Source organism: Mytilus edulis, chromosome 6 (genome assembly GCF_963676685.1).
Source record: "Mytilus edulis chromosome 6, xbMytEdul2.2, whole genome shotgun sequence".
NCBI classification, from domain to species: domain Eukaryota; kingdom Metazoa; phylum Mollusca; class Bivalvia; order Mytilida; family Mytilidae; genus Mytilus; species Mytilus edulis.
Window position 1 is genome coordinate 5,152,593 of NC_092349.1, and position 23,180 is coordinate 5,175,772.

Genomic DNA, 23,180 nt, shown 5'->3' on the forward strand with positions numbered 1-23,180 from the left:
GAAAATTTCAGGGCAGATATATCTTGACCTGATAAACAATTGTACCCCTGTCAGATTTGCTCTAAATGCTTTGGTTTTTGAGTTATAAGCCAAAAACTGCATTTTACCCCTATGGTCTATTTTTAGCCATGGCGGCCATCTTGGTTGGTTGGCTGGGTCAAGCCACACATTTTTTAAACTAGATACCCCAATGATGATTGTGGCCAAGTTTGGTTTAATTTGGCCCAGTAGTTTCAGAGGAGAAGATTTTTGTAAAAGTTAACGACGACGACGGACGACGACGGACGCCGGACGCAAAGTGATGGGAAAAGCTCACTTGGCCCTTAGAGCCAGGTGAGCTAAAAAAAACGAGAAACGAGAAACACTCATGAACCACATCAACACACGACAACTACTGAACATTAGATATCTGACTTAGGACAGGTGCAAACAATTTCAGCGGGTTAAAAGTTTAAATGGTACCAAACCTTCACCCTTATCTGAAACAATAGTGTAAACATGTTTTTTTAATTTATAACAAGAAACTTAACTTACCAGTCTGTCCAGATATGAAGGGCAGAGGACATGGAATAAAGTGTACAGACTATATGAAGTTGATAAATGAATGCAAAAAACTAATATCACTTCGTACTCCGAAAATAATCAACCACATACGTGAAAAAGTCATCATTGATATCCAAGTTTCCAATAATGACTCATATTTATGCTTCCTGAACAAGTGTTCAACGCAATATAATGTAAAATAGTATTTTATTTTCTATATACCTTTGTTCAACTTTAGTGATACCAAAATAAAATGTTATATAGGAAAAGGCTAAAAAATCTCAAACAGTTTCGAGGGGAAATTGACCGTAATGCGATAAACCATTGTTCGTCCGTCCACCGTCCTTCATTCCATACGTAATTCTGGCTGTCCGTCTGTCCGTCCGTCGTAACCGTGTTGGGCAACAACCACAAATGCTAAAAAAAAAAAAAAAAGAAACTTACGTAAATTTTTAATATCTTTTGACGTGAGCTCCCGGATTTCGATTTTTATAAATTTAAGAATTTACATTTCCGTATTTTGAGATTTTGTTTATTAAAATGGTTGATTTTCCACTTTTCTGACAATAACACAACCGTGCTTAGAAAACAGTTCTGAAATGGTATAGGAACCATGATATTCCCATTTCTGGAATAAAAAATAAACTCAACGTACTCCCAGAGCGGTTTGTATTCGTATCGGCAGACAAGGCAGCCAATAATGTAGTGGTGGTGTGACACATATACTACACGGAAGTTCTTCAAAACGAAATGATCAATTCCTCTGCATTCAGGTCCGTGCGCACCACAGAGAGTGAAATCGTTTACAAGCATAACACTGCCACTACCCAACTTAAAGCATCTTCCGAACATTTGAAAGTCCCTACCATGTACTGGTTACCGAAATTACACAAAAAAACATTTAAATTCCGTTTCATCTCCCCTTCGAGTAAGTGTTCTATTACTAATCTATCCGTGCTTCAAACTACCTCCCGTACTGTTATTAAAGAACTGGTTATTAACTTTTGTAATAAAGCTTATGAAAATAATGGAATTAATTATTTTTGGAGAGTTAAACATTCTTTAGAGGTTTTAGATAAAACACATGCTTTTGATGGTCCTTATAATTATGTTGACAGTTATGATTTTTCTACTCTGTACACTACACTTCCACACAATCTTATAAAGAAAAAGTTTTTATATTTGATAAAATGGTCTTTCGAAAAATCTCATTGTAATTTTATTTGCTGTTATTCGTTTAAATAGATATAGGAAGATGTGGTGTGAGTGCCAATGAGACAACTCTCCATACAAATAACAATTTAAAAAGTAAACCATTATAGGTTAAAGTACGGCCTTCAACACGGAGCCTTAGCTCACACCGAACAACAAGCTATAAAGGGCCCCAAAATTACTAGTGTAAAACCATTCAAACGGGAAAACCAACGGTCCAATCTATATAAACAAAACGAGAAACTAGAAACACGTATATATTACATAAACAAACGACAACTACTGTACATCAGATTCCTGACTTAGGACAGGTGCAAACATTTGCAGCGGGATTAAACGTTTTAATGGATCCAAACCTTCTCCCTTTTTCTGAAACAATAGCATAACATCACAACAAAGAAAAACATACGATAAAATATCAATTGGCAGACTTAACTCAATCAAAAAACGTATGATTAAACAATGAACGAATACATTTGATAAAGCCTTTTTCTGTAACGAAAAAAGGAAAGTATGCTAGATACACTTACTGGAAATGTGAGGATATGATTGTTGCTTTAAATTTTCTGCTAGATAACATTAATGTACGTTTCGGCGATAAAGTGCATCGTCAGGTAGTAGGTATTCCTATGGGCGCTAACTGTGCCTTTTTAATGGCAGATTTATTTCTATATTGCAATGAATCCCAGTTAATGACCAAACTCAGTAAAGACCCATCATTGTTATATTTGGTTGATAGGTTGATACATTCAAAAATACCTACCGTTATCTGGGTGATGTTTTTTCGTTGAATAATCCAGAGTTCTCTAATATACTTCCGAAATTTACTCAAAAGAACTTACTTTATCTAAATCTAACATAAACAGCAGCAGTTGTCCTTTTCTAGATTTAGACATTTCAATTTCAAACGGGAAACTACATACTAAAATTAACGACAAAAGAGACGATTTTTCATTTCCTATTGTTAATTTTCCTTTTTTAGACGGCTATGTGCCTTTGGCTCCATCATACGGTGCTTAATATCCCAACTCGTTCGGTATGCCCGTGTGTGTTCTAATGTCATAGATTATAACGAACGTAATCAATGCATCACTGGGAAATTATTGTGACAGGGATTTCGATACCAACAATTATTTAAAACTTTTACTAAATTCTTTCATAGATACAAAGATTTGATTAGTAAATTTGGCTGTACCTGTATTTCACATCCTAAATTTTACGGTAATATTGTACTTAAAGCGAGGAAATCACTATGTGATCCGTGTAAACTCAATGAACCTTTAAACAAACTTATAAGTAAGGGTTATCGTACCAATATTGTTATTAGATCTCTGAATATAGTTTACATTGGCACTAATATCGATGTTGTCATTAGCAAATTAAAACATATATAAATTGTATCTTCTTTTGAGGCGGGATGTATAGAGACACAAACACGTTAATTTTTATCTCTATAGAAGTCGCTCCTCACTATTCTACTACCTGTCGATACATTTATTTTTGGCATTGCACAAGTCATGTCTTCTCTGACTGTTCATAACGATAAAAATACTAAATCCCTGGGATGTGTTTTAGTTGATTTTAGGCTCTGATGCATGATTTTTTATTACTAATTGTTTTTGGCTTTTAACTATCTGTCAGTAACTGCAAGTACTCTCAAATCGTATTTTCTTATTAATTCGACCTGTTGTTACTGTTTATAATGCTTTTTTGTTAGTTTATGATAATATGGATCTTGTCTATATACCAGCTTTGATTATTTGGAATATCTTTTTCACTTCTTCGTTCTACATTTGTATGAACTCCAAGATTATTCTCCTTAAATCTGTACAGGGAAGTCTTAGCCAGCTCTAATTGTATAGTTTTATTGTTGATATTCACCCCAATTTGTATCTAGTGTTAAATTATGTATTTATGTGACAGAACTTTCTTGGTATTCCTAATTATTGGAAGAATTTTATACAGATAAGTAGTATATCTAAAACGACAAAGTTATTTTTCATTTACCTGTATATATTATTAAAAGTTTTTTCAAAAGTGATTTTTTTCGAAGGGTTTAATATTTCGCAGTTGTGTCTTGCCATGGCTTTGTTTGGACTTGTTTGTTTGCTTTTTGGCCTTGAATGTTTGTCCCTTATATTGTATTAACTGTGCATTTGCATTTAGATATCGCAGATCAAATGTATTCGTTCATAGTGTCTTAATTTACGTTTTTTGATTGAGGTAAGCCTACCAATTGATATTTTATCGTGTGTTGTTCGATGTTGTGATGTTATGCTATTTTTTCAGAAAAAGGCAGAAGGTTTGGTACCATTATAACTTTAATCCCGCTGCAAATGTTTGCACCTATCCTAAGTAAGGATGTACAGTAGTTGTCGTTTGTTTATGTAATTTATACGTGTCCTTCGTTTTTCGTTTTTATATAGATTATACCGTTGGTTTTCCCGTTTGAATGGTTTTCACTAGTAATTTTGGGGCCCGTTATAGCTTGTTGTTCGGTGTGCCGGAGCCATGCTCCGTGTTGAAGACCGTACATTGACCTATAATAATTTACTTTTATAAATTGTTATTTGGATGTCTCATTGTCACTCACACCACATCTTCTTATATCTATTAAGTAAGTTTCCAGGTGCGGGATTTTCTCGCTGCATTGAAGACCAATTGGTGGCCGTCGGCTGATATCTGCTGTTTGTTCGAGTTGTTGTCTCTTTGACACATTCCCCATTTCCATTCTCAATTTTATTTGAGCAGTTTTCATATGTTGCAGACTGGTTTACATCTGTCAAAATAATATCCCATTATTAACATGCGCTCACAACGCACAAGTCTCTATTTATACAAGATACAATCATCAGAATCCCCCCCCCCCCCCTAAATTGCATCGATTAAATTTTTGACTTTACCTCTTTCTGTTGCGCTTACGACCGGTTACTAACTTAACGATGTATAAATTCAGCCAAACGGTTCAAGTGCACTAGTGGATAATAAACGACCAGTATTGTAATTGCTACCGGAAAATAGGTACAAAAAAGCAAGGCGAAAGGAAAACTAAGTGAACAAAGTAAGTATTCCTTTAATTCGAACTATTTCTACCATTTTTGATGCAGTTTCCGGTAATGAAACGTTTTTCTGATATACAGCGTTTCCTAGATTTTTGTTTATGCCAACAGCAAACAGATGCAAGCTTATGTGTTATAATTTAAAACTGCACTTGGTGCCAGAAAAGTTTGAGGTCGATCACCCTCCGTCGCCCTGAAGGCCTCGTATTCCACAGTTTTCATTCTTTTTCCAGACAAATGATTTTAAATTACAACGGTTTGACTTCTATATTTACTGAAATTGGCTAGTAGTATTACGCTTTCTACATTATATAGACCAAAACTGTTTTTGTGTATTGTACGACAAATTGCATAGCTAGCGTTGTTTTTTTCTATACGGCGTCTTGTAATACTAAGTATATGATATTATTTTACCCTACATATGGTAAGCGTTTTATTTGATAAAAACGTTATCACATTTTAAAAATAGAAAAAAAACAGTCAGGACGAATAAAAGACTCACACTTCGATGTAAAGTGAAAACCGAAAACGCAAATGTAAGGAAAAATATCAGTTCATCGTTTACCATTTTTGTAAGTTCAAAGTAGGTAAGATCTCGGCTTCCCCATGCTATCTTTAATCGCTTTTGCGCATGTACACAGAGTGTACCAGGATACCAATATCGAACCTTTGCGTAGCTACTTTATGGGCTGGCGGTGCCACCGGAGACATATATACTTCTCAGCAGTACTGACCCAGTTGTAGATACGTTTAGACCATGCACTCGACCAATTAAATTTCGTATTGTATTGACCTGTAGATCTTTATTGACGTTCGGTTGCAGTCTCATCGAAATATACATCCCTATATTTACTGTATTCATTTTCAATAGCATATTCGGATACCCCAATGGACAGAAATTCTAACCCCGCCGCAATTTTTCGCCTATTCAAAGTCCGTAGCCTCTGGCCTTTGTTAGTCTTGTATGATTTTTAATTTGATTTTCTTGTGTATAATTCGGAGTTTAGTATTACGTCCATTATCACTGTACTAGTATACATATTTTTTAAGGGGCCAGCTGAAGGACGCCTACGGGTGCGGGAAATTCCCGCTACATCGAAGACCCATTGGTTGCCTTCGGCTGTTTTCTGCTCTATGGTCGAGTTTTTGTCGTTTTGACACATCCCCCATTTCCTTTCTCAATTTTATTTTGGTCTGTTGTTCTGCGTGTAGTATCTCTTCTCATTTTTTTATCAAACATTTGCATAGCGAAATTTTCATTTTTATTTCAGAGAATTCAATGTTCTTTCTCTCCTTTGTATCTACAATGATGCTGTTTTCATCCAAATACATAATTCGAAACCGCGTAATTTTGCCCTGAAAAAAAAAAATTCGTTTTAATATCATTTCATTCTTCTCGTCAGGACATTTGTAAGTCAAATAACATATGCGTGAACTCTATTTCCGTCGATGTCATACATGTAAAACGAAAGGAAGATAAATTTGCAGTTTTCATTTTTGCATTGTAAAATCTTTAATACTAAAATAACGAGGTCCAATTTGTCAGCCGTTATCAGGTAAAAACGACAAATCACAGAATTCAACTTTGTATATAGCTAATATAGGACAATGGTGTAGATTAAAAATGACACCACTCCAGCCCCTTTTGTTTTCCACATAACTAATATTGCCAATAATTATCAATTTCCGGGTCGAATCCGATACCGATACCAATAGTATATTCACTTGTTACCTATTACTTTTTCTGTAAGTTCCGCACCACCAAACGGTATATTTAGGATTTTGTTATATACCCGGGTCATAATCACAGGGTTGACACTACTAAATTCAATCATTGTCAAATTTTTCCCTATTGTAGTATTTGAATCAGTAAGACTTTCTAAGATAACAATACGAATACTAAAAATCTGGACTAAAAATAAGGCGTACAGTTTTCAATTTGTTAGCGGACATGATGTAAAACAGCGAATCAAAGAATTCAACTGTATTTATAACTAATATATGACAATGCTGTTGATTAAAAGATACTCCATTTCAGAACCTTTTGTTCTCCAAATAATTAATATTACCAACAATTGATAAGTTCCAGCTCGACTGGTACAAACAGAAAAATTTGAAAGCAGAGAAAACTGTGTATCTTATATAATCGGCATGACTTTATCAGATGACAAAACCGATACTAAAATAAGGCTTACGCATAGTTATATACTTTAATTCAGTCACGGACCCGCGATATCACGGGTGTTTTAAAGTATATTCTAACAGAAAACTCTATCACAGCTGTAAATACTTTCCCTCAGTGTACTTTCTGTAACTGTCCTCTTTCAATTTCGTGTATTAAATGCAAAGGCGACTCCGTAAACTAATGCCAATTACTTGGAAACAAAAGGGGATATATTTTTTTGTCATAATCGTCTCGTTTTATAATCCTGGTACTTTTGATAACTATTTAAACCAATGGGTCGATGCCACTGCTGGTGGACGTTTCGTCCCCGCGGGTATCACCAGCCCAGTAGTCAACATTTCGGTGTTGACATGAATATCAATCATGTGGTCATTTTTATAAATTTCCTGTTTACAAAACTTTGAATTTTTCGAAAAACTAAGGATTTTCTTATTCCAGGCATAGATTACCTTAGCCGTATTTAACACAACTTTTTGAATTTTGGATCCTCAATGCTCTTCAACTTTGTTGTTGTTTGGCTTTATACATCTTTCGATTTGAGCGTCACTGATGAGTCTTATGTAGACGAAACACGCGTCTGGCGTACTAAATTATGGTACTTTTGATAACTATTTCGTTTAGAAAGTGCATTATTATATCTAACAAGTAGTTTGTAAAATTCAATTAAAAAATAACGGTCATATAAATTCAAGGACCTCCGATCTACCTCTCTGTGCAAGCTACTAAATCTCTTACATAATATACAATAAGTTAAAAATCGTAGTTTAAAAGTTGCACACGATTACTTTGGAAAAACTTATATAAAGCCTAACCTTTCGGAATTGAAGATTCCCAGTGCTTTCTTTCGTTTGGTTTGATTTGGGACTGGGGCTGGCGTGTCAGTGGCGGCTAGTAGTCTTTTGTTATTTGTATATATGGTCATTTTGCTTATTTTCTTTTGTTACCTGTTCTGACATCGGACTCGGACTTCTTTTAAACTGAGTTTAACTGTGTGTACTGCTACGTGTTTTCTTTGTTCTACGTTTACTAGAGGTATATGCAGACGGTTGAGATCTCACAAAACATGTTAAACCCCGCCGCATTTTTTAGCCTGTCCCAAGTTAGGAGCCTCTGGCTTTTGTTGGTCTTGTATGTTTTTTTTACTTTTGGTTTATTTGTGTGTTTTTTTAGTTTAGTGTGAGGTCCATTTTCAATGACCTAGTACATAATTGTATTTAGGGGCCAGCTGGAGACCATCTCCGGGTGTGGTATTTTCTCGCTGAGGACCCATTGGTGGCCCTCGGCTGTTGTCTACTCCTTGGTCGGTTGTTGTCTCTTTGATATGTTCCCTATTTCCATTCTCAATTTTATTTTCAACTGCGTACTTTAATTTGCCTTTTTAACTTGTGTGATTTGAGCGACACTTTTTAGTATTTTGTAGACGAAAATCGCGTCTGGTATACACAATGGCAAACACAATTTCAAGCCTGGTATCTATGATTTGTTTACATACCTTGTCCTGTGACATGTATTGTCAGAGAAAGTCCACCATTTCCAAGTGTCACGTGCTTTGTTCCAACAACTGGACCATTTCGTCCTCGTCTTACAATTATATCATATTCCCCCTTGTATGCACGTACACTTACTGTACTGGTGAAAGGATGAGTTTCGTGGGTATGCCAGCGGTTTTGATAGACGAGTCCAGCTTGGTTAAACTATTGTCATTAAAACAAGATATAAAAGATATTATGATATTACTTTTCTTAGACCCATAGCCAACATTACATCTCATTTGAAAACACGCCAATGACAAAGAGCTTGGTTTAAATATGACATATCACATCAAGATAATTTGATGCTATGTCTTTTTATTGTACTTGTCAATGATGTTTTAACAGAATCTATAAGGAAGCTAGGACAAAGTCAACTTGTCTAGAAGTGTTGATGAAATGGTATTTCATGTCCTTTTTGGTTGGTTTTGTTGCAAAGAAAAGATGAAATAAGACGTTAGTATGTTTTGAGCTCTCTGAGGGCGCTCGCCTATAACATGTTATAATATTTGACGTATCAAACCGATAAAATGGTATTGCAATTGATGCTATTGATCATAACCCTGATATCAAGGATTTGTAATGTTATAATTCGCTATAAACCCAGGTTCAATCCACCATTTTCTACATTTGAAAATGCCTGTACCAAGTCAGGAATATGACAGTTGTTGTCCATTCGTTTGTTGTGTTTTGTCATTTGATTTTGCCATTTGATTAGGGACTTTCCGTCTTGAATATTCCTCAGAGTTCAGTATTTTTTTCAGGAAAATTGCCATTGTTATATTATAGTTCGTTTCTGTGTGTGCTTCATTTTAACGGTTGTGTTTCTGTTGTGTCGTACTTCTCTTATATTTGATACGATTTACTCAGTTTTAGTTTGTAACCCGGATTTGTTTTTTCCTTTATCGATTTATGAATTTCGAACAGCGTTATACTACTGTTGCCTTTATTTACTTTTTTCCAATTACATACCAAAATATATACATATTTCTTAATAATTTTTTTTTATATTAAATGGGTGACAAATTGCAAGCATGAATAAATAGAGTAAACATTAGTATACCACTGTTCAAAAGTCATAAATCGGTTGAGAGAAAACTAAACCAGGTTACAAAATAAAACCGAGGGAGACACATCAAGTATAAGAGTAAAACAACGAAACAACAGAAAACTTAATTTAAATGCAACAAAAATCCAGGACAATGCACCATACATAGAAACGAAATATAAGATAACAACTGCCATATTCCTGACATGGTACATGACATTCTAAGAAAAATTGGTGGGTTGAACCTGGTTTTGTGACTAGTTAAACCTCGCGCTTTATGGCAATGTCAAATATACCGCTAAAATGACAACTTAAAATGACGGAGATAAAGTACAAATAAATGCTAGAACATCAAGGACATAGCAATACATGACAAATAATATAATAGTACATTTCGACACGTTAACCACAGAATAACAACAAATAATTAAATTCATTGAGAACAGTATACAAAAAACGCTTAATAGAATTATGAACGGTGTGTCTGTCATACAAATGTATCAACGCCACAACAAGTAACGTCACGTGTAAAATGCACATTACGATCAGGTTTCTAATTAATGTATTTGATGTATTTTATAACAATTGACACTGGGGAAACTATCCAGAAATTAACGGATAAATCAAAAGATAAACCTGTAAATTTTGTCCATTTGCCAATGCTGCATCTTGACTGTTAAGTTCCTGATCCCAAACGTCGTCTAAAATTATACCTTCTACTTCCGGTCGTGAGTATAAAAGCGTCATTACGTCATCTAACATTTTGGCCCGTAAGGAAACACGGTCTATATGAAATGCAAGACTTGATATCCACAATGGTGACCTTGCCTCAGCCAATTTATCAATTCTGTACTAAATAGTAATAATGTAGTAGATGTATGTTATAGATAATTATGTCATCTAGGACGTTAACGTGAATGACGCGTATATATATTCTTTCTTTTTTAAACAGCGTCACCCATGCTATATATAAAAGAAAACGAGGGTCAGAATGTTTGTTTGTTACCGAGTGACAAGTGGAACATTGTTTGCCGTCCTCTGCCAATGCTGATTGTGAGATTTTCTAAATAAACTGTTAACAAAACTTTAAATTTTTTAAATACTACGGCTTTTCTACCTCAGGAATAGATTACCTTAGCTGTATTTGACAAAAATGTGTGGTCTTCAATGCTCTTCAACTTCATACTTTACTTGACCTTTTAAACATTTTTTTATTCGAGCGTCACTGATAAGTCTTTTGTAGACGAAACGCGCGTCTGGCGTGAATATAAAAGTTTGGTCTTGGTATCTGTGATGAGTTTATTCTACAACCGATAGTGCGCATGTTGACTTTCGGTTGCGGGATTTTTTCGCTCCTTCGAAGACCCATTGGGGACCTTTGGCTGGTATCTGCTCTTTAGTCAGGTTGTTGCCATTTGAGATATTCACCATTTCTATTCTCAGTTTTATTTGGTCATGTTTCGTTACTGATTTACAATTTTTCAATATGTTTTTAAAGTAATTTTAACTCCCAATTCTGGTAATTTCAAACATAAACTAAACTGGGTAAAACAAACCCTCAATCATCCAAAAATTAGCGCTTTACACACTATTAAAAAATTGGTAATGGCTAGTCTTTCAGATAACAACCAAAGTTAACGTCGATGTAAAAATACTTTCCCGTTTACTGCCGTAAAAAGACACAGTTTCGAATTATCTCCAGATAGAAAAGTTGAAATCAATTTCCTCGGAGTTCGGTATTTTTGTAAGTTTACCTTTTACAATGAAAAACAAAACTAAACTAAAAAAGCTAAAATTTATCCCAAATCGAACGACTGCTAAATTCGTGCTACCTACATACCCTTTTTTCACTTTATTTTTAACTTTAGTTACGCTGCTGCGTAAGACAGACTTACCTTTAAAACATCCATGTCTATTTGGCTGGAGTTAAAATGTGCTTTTATACCAAGCCCATAGTATGGAGTATGTATGCTCTTCAATCGCTTAGCCATATCTGCATATGCCTAGATAAATAAATGTTTAATGCAGAGCTCGTTAAAAAAATATTGAATATTTGGGACGAAAAAAAACCCCGATTCAGTTCATATTTTACGAAAACATGTTCATTTGATTTCACCGCTTGCAGGAAATCGGACCAACCCTTTATTTTAAGCAGTTACTAAGTTTCTAACTGATCCCTTTTTATATTTTAAATTCTCATGGTCGTCAAGTTATCTTAATATTAAAAAAACAGTAAACACTTACTGTTGTGTGTAAACTACTATTAAGAACATTTCTTTCATCTAAAAACAATCTGGCACGTGGAAATCCTTGTCTAGCTTTTAGGAATAATTCTTGTGTAATATTTGGTGATTGTGTGTAGATCTCAAGGAATTCATCGTGTAGTACATCACTGTACACATCTAAATTTTCAAAACTAAAAAAACAAAACAAAATTTTAAAATAGAGTATTTTATTAATATTTGTTTTATATTAGTATTACTCCCTTATTGAAATAATAATTAAGAAGTTAATGATTCAAAAATAGTTATTAAAGGTACCAGGATTATAATTTAATACACTAGACGCGCGTTTCGTCTACATAAGTGACATCAGTGACGCTCAGATCAAACAGGTACATAGTTGAAATGTTTCGAGGACCCAAAATTCCTAAAACGTTGTGCCAAATACGGCTAAGGTTATATATGCCTGGGATAAGTAAATCCTCGAATTTCGAACAAATTCAAAGTTTTGTAAACAGGAAATTTGAAAAAATCGACCACAGAGTTGATATTCATGTCAACACAGAAGTGTTGAATACTGGGCTGGTGATACCAGCAGTGGCATCGACCCAGTGGTGTAAATAGTTAAACAGTTAATGATTCAACAATAGTTATCAAAGGTACCAGAATTATAATTTGATACTCCAAACGCGCGTTTCGTCTACATAAGACTAATCAGTGACTCAGATAAAAATAGTTATACTTGAAAGCCAAACAAGTACATTGTTGAAGAACAAAACACCTATTTACCTTTATATGATATTCTAGGAAGTAAAGTGGGTACAAATTAATAGAAAAAGAGGGTAGTCATAAACCATTAGTCAAAGAATAGAGAGGATGATTGCCCAATAATAAGTCGCAATAGTGTATCTATATTGTCAAAAAGAACGTCGGTATAGTGTCAGAGAGCATACAACATTAGTAAACAAAATACAGAAAATGCCATGGCCGAATGAAAAGACAAAAATACAGGACTCTTACAATCCACAAAATATCATACAAAAAAAATGTAAGAACTAGCATCAAAGGCCCATCCGAATACGTTGATATCCGATCATTTTGTGTAAAGCTAGCATATGAAAACTAAGGTTTATCTGAGTATATCGTCGCAATTTATTTGACCTTTTTGACTTTTTTTTAATTCGAGCGTCATTATTAAGTCTTCGCGTTTGTGGTACACAATTTATATATGATGAATGTATTTGACGTCTTGCTGATACAAGCCCCCAAAGGGTTCAAAGATGGAGTTAGTTCATGTCTGTCATATATGTTTTTTTATAAGCTGGTTTTGTTATAATTGAGGCCGCTAGTTTTTTCATTTGAATTGTTTTCATATTTTTTCATGTCGGGGCCTTACATAGCCGAATACATGTTATGTTTTTTCTATCATTTTTGAATGTCGTACAGTGGCTTTTGATTGCCAACCTCCCTTACTTTGGTTGATAGTTGTCTCATAGGAAACCATTAAACATTTCTTATTCTTATATGTAACACAGAAACCTAAGTTTTGTGTAAAAAAAGTGTATATATTACTTCAAAATTCAAATATTGCAAAATCACATACTGCCGTCAAAATATGTAAGTGGGAACATTTATTGAAAATATAAGTCAGTAATAAATAAGTCCTGAATTAAGATATTATACACGTACCTATCATTAAACAAAGCAGCCATATAATTAATTCTATCTTGAATAGCCAGGTTTATATCTCTGAGTGGCAGCTTTGATATCCAGTCTGGATTTCTTTTGCTCAACGCCGAAAATAAACCACTCCCCCATCTTTTTAACCTTCAATGAAATATCATTAAGTATTTTTGTATACTAAATGAAGTTACAAAAAGGAGGGTTTTATTTTGATATCCGATCGGATATCGATAAAATTTTATTATTTATCATTTATAATTACCAGTTTGATAAGTCATATCCCAATTATGTTTTCTCTATTTATAAATTTCGAGGAAAACTTGTTATCAGTTTCAAGACATATTTTTGCATTTATTAAGATTGCTTTTTAAAAAAGGACGATGTAAGATCTAAAACTCCTTACCCATGACTTCGAAGACGTTGCATTGCTTGAACTAATGTTTCATTATCTAACTGTCTCTGCAAAATACATAACGGTATGCTATAAGTTCTAATGTATGGATATTAAAAAAAGTTATTTGTCAATCGTAATACTCCCCGTCTACGATAAAAGTGATACATTGTCTTTTCTGGTCTATTGGGACGCTGGCCCTTCTGAATTTTGCTAAGTTCGTCCGTCCCCTTAATTTGTTTCATTAATGTAGTTGAGCATGAAGTTGTAGACACATCAACTTGACGTCTATCACTTTTTTTTCAATGTGAACTTTCACAAATTATTGTTTTGAATCCACTCTTTATGGTTCACTGAGAGAGAGAAAAAAAACCAGACGCGATGAGATCATATTCATGTTAAAGTTTTGGATTATTGCAGTTTACCATGAAGTTGTGGTCACATAAAACTTATGTTCATAGTTTCTTTTATTTATTTTACTTTATGCAAAGGTTTGTGACCACGATTATACGTTCACTGAAGAAGAAATATTAAGGTGCAAACAAGGTCTGGTATCCTAAAATATAATTTCTGTAGTCGTTTAGCAAAAACATACTTGAAAAATCTTCCAACAACTTTGTACAAATATTCAGTTCATGTCTAGAAATAAGGTTGTAAACTTCAAAATCATATTGCAATTGTAGATGTATAGAGTGTTTGCTATTGTTACTTCAGAACCATACAAAATATTGTTGCAAAAACTGGTAGAGATTATCAACTACATTTTCAGACGACTGTGTTTTCGAGGGAATTAAAATCACACTCAGATCACCACTCTTTGTGAATGTCATTTATGACACCTTTATAAATCATAAACAGAAAAAAATCAAAACTACCGACAATTGAACGGTAGTGACGAGGAAAACATACTTGTAATTGAATATCTTTTTAGTGATTTCTTCACATGCACAAGCCATTATTATAACAACCGCAGAAGAAGTAGTTTGTAGTATACCTGATCAGATTCCATGTCTATCCATTGTATTCCATTGTCTACTTCTCCCCACTCGAAATTATTGTACACGAACTGACCATAGTTAGAAAGAGAGTCGTTTACTAACAATTCGGGTTGTATGGTTGAACCAAAGGCATACTGACTCCTTGTTTGTTTAATCTGAAATGTAGTTGTATTATGTTCTGGTTTTGCCTATTCTGTGAACAACAACACCAATATATATATACGTTTTTAGCGTACTAATAGTTTTTTTTGTATTTAGCCTAATTTTCATTAAAATTATTCGACGCGGCTCATGAGCGACTTTCTATTATGACAAACACCACAATTGTTCTACACGCGGAGCCAAAATTTCTTCCCTTTTTGAAATCTGACTTTATTACCAGGTTTTGTGAATTTCATGGTGTTGAATCTGAAATGCCGTTCTGTGCATTTTGTTTGTTTTTACTTCTTATGAACATTGAATTTTTCTATCTTTATTTTATCTATTATTTTGATTGTTTAATTATATTCCACCCTTGTACTATACATAGTTATTGTTGTCTACATTTATTTAATAATCAGCATTCACATGAGATTGTATTTGAAACACTTAAGGGTTTAAGGAGCCAATCCCCCTTATAACTAGACTGATTTTCACAGTGGTCTAAATAGGGCTAAAACACTCATACATGTATTTTTTAGGAATCTATGCGTCTTCTTATTTGCAAAGAAGAATACAAATCGGCGAAGCGACTTTTAACAGAACAAGAAAATATTGTGTGTCAACGTAGAACTCATCAAATTAGTACGGTCAATATTTTGAGGATTCCCTTGATGTAATGTCGTCATGTTTTAGTAACAGTATTTGCAATTGAATTATTGTTCTTATTTGGTAATGAATCGATATAGAGAAAGTTAACTTCGTAATATTCTATACGATGTGCAGCATGGCAACACTTTGGAATTTTGTTCTTTATCATACCCCCCCCCCTTCAATGCATTTGTTCAACGTTACATTAAACAGGATGTTTTTTTTATCCTGCCTCCTTATTATGGGTTAAAATGATTTAAGATTTGAAGTATCTTTATGTAGACATGGTAGATGCACAATTACCGATCGCGTCAAATAGATTTCGACAAAAAACCTGAATAGTTAAAGTATTTGTTTTACAAAAAGAAATACATAGACTATTATACAACGGTATTAAGAAGACAAATGTCGTCGGTACTTAGAATTCAAACTTCAAGAATATTGTGTATTATTTGTAAAGTTGATACTGAATAGATCTTGCAATATCATATCTAAAAAAAAATAAGAATATTCTTAAACAGTTTAAAATCGTTTAATTTCAATTAGTAAGAATATATGACATATAAATGCAGGAGTGGGAAAAGAGAAAAGAAACTAAATACTTTAGTGAAGTAATAACATAATATCGATGGACGAGAATTACTCAAAATCTAAAGAACGGTCATGTAACAGTTAGGTTCAAAACAAAAATAATTTAATCAGAATACCCGTAAGGTAAGGCGAGGATAAAATTCTTGAATACGTTTTTCTTAAAATGAAAAAAAAGAAGACATCAATTTGGAGTATTTAAGCAACTATCAGATATACCATGTTCACACTCTATCAGTTACATATTACATAGATGCTGACTCCCGGGGTTTTTCTTTCATTTATAGTAGATTTGTTTTAGACTGTTCTGATAGCCATTGCAAAACAGTTTTTTTTGTAATCATGCACAGTACATCATAATTTGATAGCCAATAGCATAGGGTGAGATGTATCCGATATCTTATTTTATGTCTACGAGAATAGTGTATATATAAGATATCAAAGTTTGAAATATATATGAAATAATTGTAATAACTTGTGTTTATTTAGACTTATTTTGCTGTTTTATAAAATATACCTTAACTTGAATGCATTAACAATTAGCAATTTTTAATTATTGACTAATAATATTCTGTCGAAATGCAAACTGTTCATTAAACATTATATTATTTCAAACATTAAAACTAATTTCTCTTATTCTTAGCTGATTTACCGTTTTCCTAACCTGTTGATTATTTTTATTTAATCAACGTGTGGTTCGTTTGATCTCAGCTATTCACTGGTCGAAATTCGATTATGACGTCATTTTTTCTTGTTTTATTCTGAATCTTCCTATTGTGACGTCATGAAAAAGGGTGACCATGACTGATTACGTCACATAGAAAAAAACACATCTTTTTAGAAGAAGAAAGAAGTTTGCCTGCATATTCCATTAAAAAAAACATTAGAGAAACTGTTACCACCACCAAATCTCGTGTAATACGATATTTATCCACTCTCGAAAGTTAAATTTTAAATATTTAAAACGGTGGGGCAAGCCTCGCGTTTAAAATTTGAAAATTTAACTGTCTCGAGTGGATAAATATCGTATCACACTCGATGCAGTGATATAATGTATATATAGCAACACAATAGTTTATATTACCTCGACGTGCATATAGCTGATATCTATACAATAAGAACCATGATTTGTGTTACAATAGAATTGACTGGTATGGTGAGCAACGGGCCTAAAAATAAAGAAATGAATGTAAAACTATTCAGAACAATAACGTCGCAAAACGTATATCGACGTTTAGTTCAAGGATTGAAACAAAGTTGTAGAGATTACACTAATGATCAGTTTAAATTTTTAATATTCGGCTATGAGTGTTGCTTCATTTTTTGTCTTCAGTAAAAATGTAAAATAGCAAAATAACCGATTTCCAAGAGAGGAAATTCAAAACAAAAAGTCCTTTACAAAATGGCAAGGTCAAAATCTCAACACACCTAGCGAATAGAAAAAAACTGTGATATTCCTGACTAGGTACAGGCATTTCCTGTTGCAAAAACTTGTGGAATTAATTTTGGTAAATTATGCAATTACAAATGTTATCTTTTGGTCACTACTCTGTCCTTTGGAACGAAATGCCAATTTGTCAATTAAATTATTTTTGTTTTTTTTGTTTTTTTTATTTATTCATTGCTACGTTATAATAACAAATGAGGTTTTTCCCTGGTTTTGTATTTTTCGAGACAATATTGGATATATGTAGCATACATTTTACATGCTTAGACTACTTTCGGAGTACATCTGCTTCAACGTTACTATATTAATTTTATTATTAACTGAATAATAAATATTATATATATCAGCACGTTCCAAAAACTTGTTTTGTAGTATGTTTTAATTCTGTAAGTGACACCAATGTCCCGGGCTATAGGAGGGTGGATAACTCCCAAATAAGTTTAACCCGGTTTCATTCTTTATGTACAATAACTCTCTAGTTGGGAATTTTCTTTAGTCGCTGTATTCAATTCAATTCGACGTTTTCACCCAGAATGAGGTCAATAGTTTTCTCTCTTTTAATTATTCCGTAATTTGAAATATAGCGGCTTTTTTTCCTGTTAAAGGTTAGATTTTGCAAAAAAGATTATCATCGTGAAAGCAAACAATATCAACACATGAAACGAATGGATAACATATGTTATATTTCTGACTTGGTTGGGGCATTTTCCTGTAGAAATGGTGGATTAAACCTGGTTTTATGGCTATCTAAACTTTCTCACTTGTATGACCGTCGCATAAAATTCCACTATATTAGCGATAACAAAACAAAGAGATAAATGGGTAAAATGTCAAAAATAGGGGTGAGGCAGTCAACGTTGTGTTACAATCTTCTTCACTATAAAACAAACAAATGTGACAAATAAAGAAACCTTTCGTAGCTTAACACTATCAGAATCATATAGACGTAGGAAATGATAAACCTTTCGAAAATTAATAAATTTCAAAATTATACTTACGTTAATGTTAGTGTGGCCTTTCGAAGGCGATCAATTTCAGAGTCAGCCTGTGATTTCCAGTTGGTGTTCCTTGGTATAACAGTAAGCGATGCTTCATCCAGCATAAAATCCACTTCATGCTCTGGTATTTCAATAGACACGTTAAAATTGTTTGACTGAATACCTGCAATATAGTTACAGTACAATTAAATATTACCAATATTCAAGACAACTAATGTAATCATGTACAGGATATAACTGGCTTAGAAACATCGATATTGATGAACTATCGGTACATATTTAACATAAGAGTACCACCAAAACTATTAAGTACATGTACTAGTAAAAAAATAGCCAGACGAAAGTCGATACATTAAGCCAAATGAAATTCCGTTAACTGCATACATTGAATTGAGAAGAAGTAAATGCTAAAAATGAGCATATGATATTTATAAGAATTAAATTCGGAAATTAAATTATTTTTTGTGCATCTCCGAATAATCAGAAATTCGTCTAATCAGTAGTATTTAAAACCCTAAATAGGAAATACAACAGTACATCTTGGAAACAATAAAGCAAATGGAAAAAAATCTTTTTTAGAGTACAATCAATCAATTACAAATTATGATTTACTAAAGTATCGTTCATAATAGTTTGTAAAAAGTAAACAATTATTAGTAGTTCACATGTTATATTTCAATTTTTAAGTATGAGAAAAGAATAGCGATCAGAAGGAAATTAATTAGAGAAACCGGATTAGTTTAATAGAATATGTGTAGAGTTTCGTAGAACAGATATCTTATAATCTAATTAATCATAGTTAAAGAAGTATTCATTTAATTAATTGATAACCATTGTATCATAATGTTTAATGTTGTATATTCAGTATTTACCAATTGGTATAAATACATCTCCACCAAGCTCTGTCCATCCAAAGCCTATCTGTACTTTGGGATAATCCACAAACCTCTGTTTAATATATGTTCCTAAAACAAATGATTTCGTCCTCATTTTTTTATTTCATATTCACATTTGACATAAATAACATTTTATGTGTCCATGCCCTAAATCTTCATCGCCTGATTGTAAATAACAATTTATCTGAGAAGAAAGTGTACTGGTAAAGGGGAGATTAACATATTTAAACCTACGTTTCAGGATTTATATAAGAAATTTATCGAAGACAACAACTCGACAAAAGTGCAGTTAACAGCCCAATGGGTCTACAACAAGAACATGCAGCGGTTTTTTTGTTTGTTTTGTGAGATCTGTATGTTTGATAAAATATAATGTCAAGATAGATTATCAGGAACAAATGTGCAAAAGGAAAAATCGCAGAAACTATAGTTTTCAAAAACATCATGCATGATACAATAGACATGAGGTATGCAAAAACAGTACACAAAAAAATACACAGACAAAACATGCATACTACATAGTTACAATCGTGTCTTTATTAAAATCGATTCAAACAAACCAAAAACAATATTTTAACTGTAAATAATTAATATCTCTATTGTTTAAACGCTTTTACAAATTGATATCTTTGAGAAAACCATAAAAAAATGCCCCAAAAAAATTTGATAATGATAATATGATAATGAGATTTCTTCTGCTTTGAGTTCATGACAACGTTTAAAGTATATTTACTACCCATGTGGTTGACAGATTGCAATCTACTTCAAATATACAGTAAATACTGAGACATGTTATTTTGATATCTAATTAGCTTTAAAAATATTAAAGAAAATGAAGATTTCTTAAAACATTTTATTTTATAATTGAAAATTTACAAAATTGACAAACTTTGTGTTTTGCCTTAAAGTTAAGATTTGTTAAAAAAAAATATTCAACTAGGTTCTAATTTTAACCTTCTTTTTTGTATTTTTCAAAATATTGAATTTATCCTGCACTTTCAATGTCTATGAAATTCAAAGTTATCTTAAAGCAAATGAACCCTTAATTACAGTAAGCATCATAATATTTGATTTGCCATGCAATATGCAAAGTAAATAACAATAAATGCGACATGTAATGTAAAACTGTTAACCATACAACCTTTGTCTGTGCTGGTTGTTGATATGTGATATTTTATTATAAGAATACTCCTTTTGTCAGTCTCGACCTAACAGGTGTACATACAATCTGCAAATTCGTGCACATCCCGTTTGTTATTACGTCACCGTAGTAAAAGCCGAATGTTTGTCGACGTCAGTACATCGGTTGTTGCCTGCTGTTACTCATCAATAAACACAATTCTAATATTGGTGTTATTTATAAATCCAGAAACAGCTTACCATAACGGTCTGTGTACTTCACATACACGTGAACATCTGTGTACATAGTCCCCCTTACTAGCTTCAACAGTTTGATGTAGCTCTTGAAGACATAGTTTTCTCCTCCAGTACTTCGAATTCGTTGCGTCAACGCAGAGAAGCTTTGATCCCTTAAAATTGAATAAATGGATTTGTTCTGTTAAATGTCATTTTAAGATGCATGCCGTATAATTTTCTTTGTATGAATTTTCAAAATAGAGACAAAATTTAAACTTTGACTCTGATTACAGATTGATATGTATTACATGCGATTTATTTTACAAACATCACATACACAAACACTAGTTTACATTGAGAAAGTATGCTGCGAAGGTTTCATGCTTTCGAAAAATTAAAAAAGCTAAATTTTCACTAATTCAATTTAAATTATCAAAGACCAAATGTTGAAACGATGATGCGCACTCTATATTTCAAGGACAGTAGTTTATCTATTTCAAATCTACAATACCGAAGAGCCAAATTAAGGTTAAAAATAGAAACTAAGATAAAAAAAAAATGGTTTCAAAACGAGCGTGTCCGGGAACGTTAACATAGACAGTTTAATTTCGTGTACCTGTCGTTTTGACGGTAGGTTTGATAAGGGGACTTTGAAAAAAACTAGTCACGGTCTTACCTCTTTGTTACCATCACACTCCAATCTCCACTATAACTATTCCTCAATCCATAGGGTTTACAACCCAAACATTCCCAAGGATCTATAGTATTAGGGTTCTCAAAGTCTCCATTATCTATAAGATTTGTTGCTGAAAATACTACGTTATATAACGTTACAAAAACTAATATGCCTATTAACATGTTGATCACACTGCGCAGTTGTTGTTTCTGACGAGACTTCCTTGTCTTATCAAAACTTCGTGCTTGATCTGTTGAACTTTAGTAACAAGTTTGTATTAAGATCATTCACATGTTGACATTTACTTCAGATATAAGCCATATTAGAATTGCATTTACAAATGTTGTCGTTTTAAATAAAACCGTTTTCGGTATGTATTGAAAGATTTAAAATAACAAAAATAACGAACACCTAGGAAAATTAAAAACGGGGAGCCCTTTATCAGATAGCAAAATTAAAAGCTGAAACAATTCAAATGAACGGAACCCACTTGTTACAGTCATTTCCTGATGTCGATAATGATGATTCAGATCGAGAAACCATGTATATATATTTGCTTGAAATTCTTGCATGATTTATCATCACTTAGATCATATCAATTTCATATAGGGTTGAATATTTTATTTCTGTTAGTTTTTATATTAAAAAACCGTTGATTTATCTATTCCTTTTGGTCGTAAATAGTTCTTGAATAATTTTTTAATTCACCCATAAAAGAGTCGGTAGAGATATAAAAGTCTAATTAATATAAGAAATTATCTCGTTAATGCATACTTTATTATGGGTATTTCTAGAGATATCAGATTTAAACTTGGCTATTGATATTTCTTTCAAAATATAGTTCTATTGAATTACCGTCATCTACTAGTATTCTTTTTATAAAAAAAAAAAAATGAAAACGCATCAAATTTTTCTTGTTATCTTCTTAAGGGGCAAATAAGTTTAAATCTGCAAATCCTTTCGTTAAAGGGGCACTAGCTGCCAAATTCATGTTCACCGATTTGACTCAAATTCTAATATATTGTTTACGTAAAACATTTTTCCAAACTATCAAAAGTATAAAACAAACAATTAACAAGACATGGTCTCAATAAGATGTAGCTTCGTTTCGTAAGAATTTTAGCCAAGACGCCATCTAATTAACTATCGAGTTGACCTTCTATGACCATATAAACGATGTAAACATAACAGATATAAATAGATTAAGCAAACCGTGCAATTAGACTTTTATAGGTCTGTTGAATTTTGTTTTATCAATTATAAATTTATGTTTATCGTCGTTTTTGCCTTTATAAGAAAGATTTTTTGTGGATCGAATTAGTCCATCAAATTATTTACCTTTGTTTCACTTTCAATGTTGACATTCTCTTTTCCTTTAAATAACCATACACGGGCAATGCATGCATATTCTATCTCTTTCTACGGGGTTAAATTGGAGTTCACATGAATACAGATTTAATGAGGTCGAATTTTTCACTTGCAAGTGAATAAATCATTATCAATGTTTATTAGCTTTACTTAACAAAATTGAACCATTTTAAATGATAACAGCGAATTATT

General features: G+C 32.8%; 1 protein-coding gene across 1 annotated transcript; it reads right to left on the reverse strand.

Moving 5' to 3' along the window:
* Nucleotides 1-6,059: 6,059 nt before the first annotated feature.
* Nucleotides 6,060-21,859, reverse strand: LOC139526996 (anti-sigma-I factor RsgI6-like). Its single transcript, XM_071322199.1, has 13 exons — nt 21,621-21,859; nt 20,969-21,117; nt 19,565-19,657; nt 18,693-18,855; nt 17,332-17,416; nt 14,867-15,025; nt 13,885-13,940; nt 13,488-13,625; nt 11,821-11,992; nt 11,472-11,579; nt 10,213-10,428; nt 8,492-8,693; nt 6,060-6,170 (listed from the first exon to the last, which is right to left on the reverse strand). Exons 1-13 carry the CDS (start codon nt 21,800-21,802, stop codon nt 6,133-6,135), a joined length of 1,761 nt encoding a protein of 586 aa, XP_071178300.1. The 5' UTR covers nt 21,803-21,859; the 3' UTR covers nt 6,060-6,132.
* Between the last annotated feature and the right edge of the window lie 1,321 nt (nt 21,860-23,180).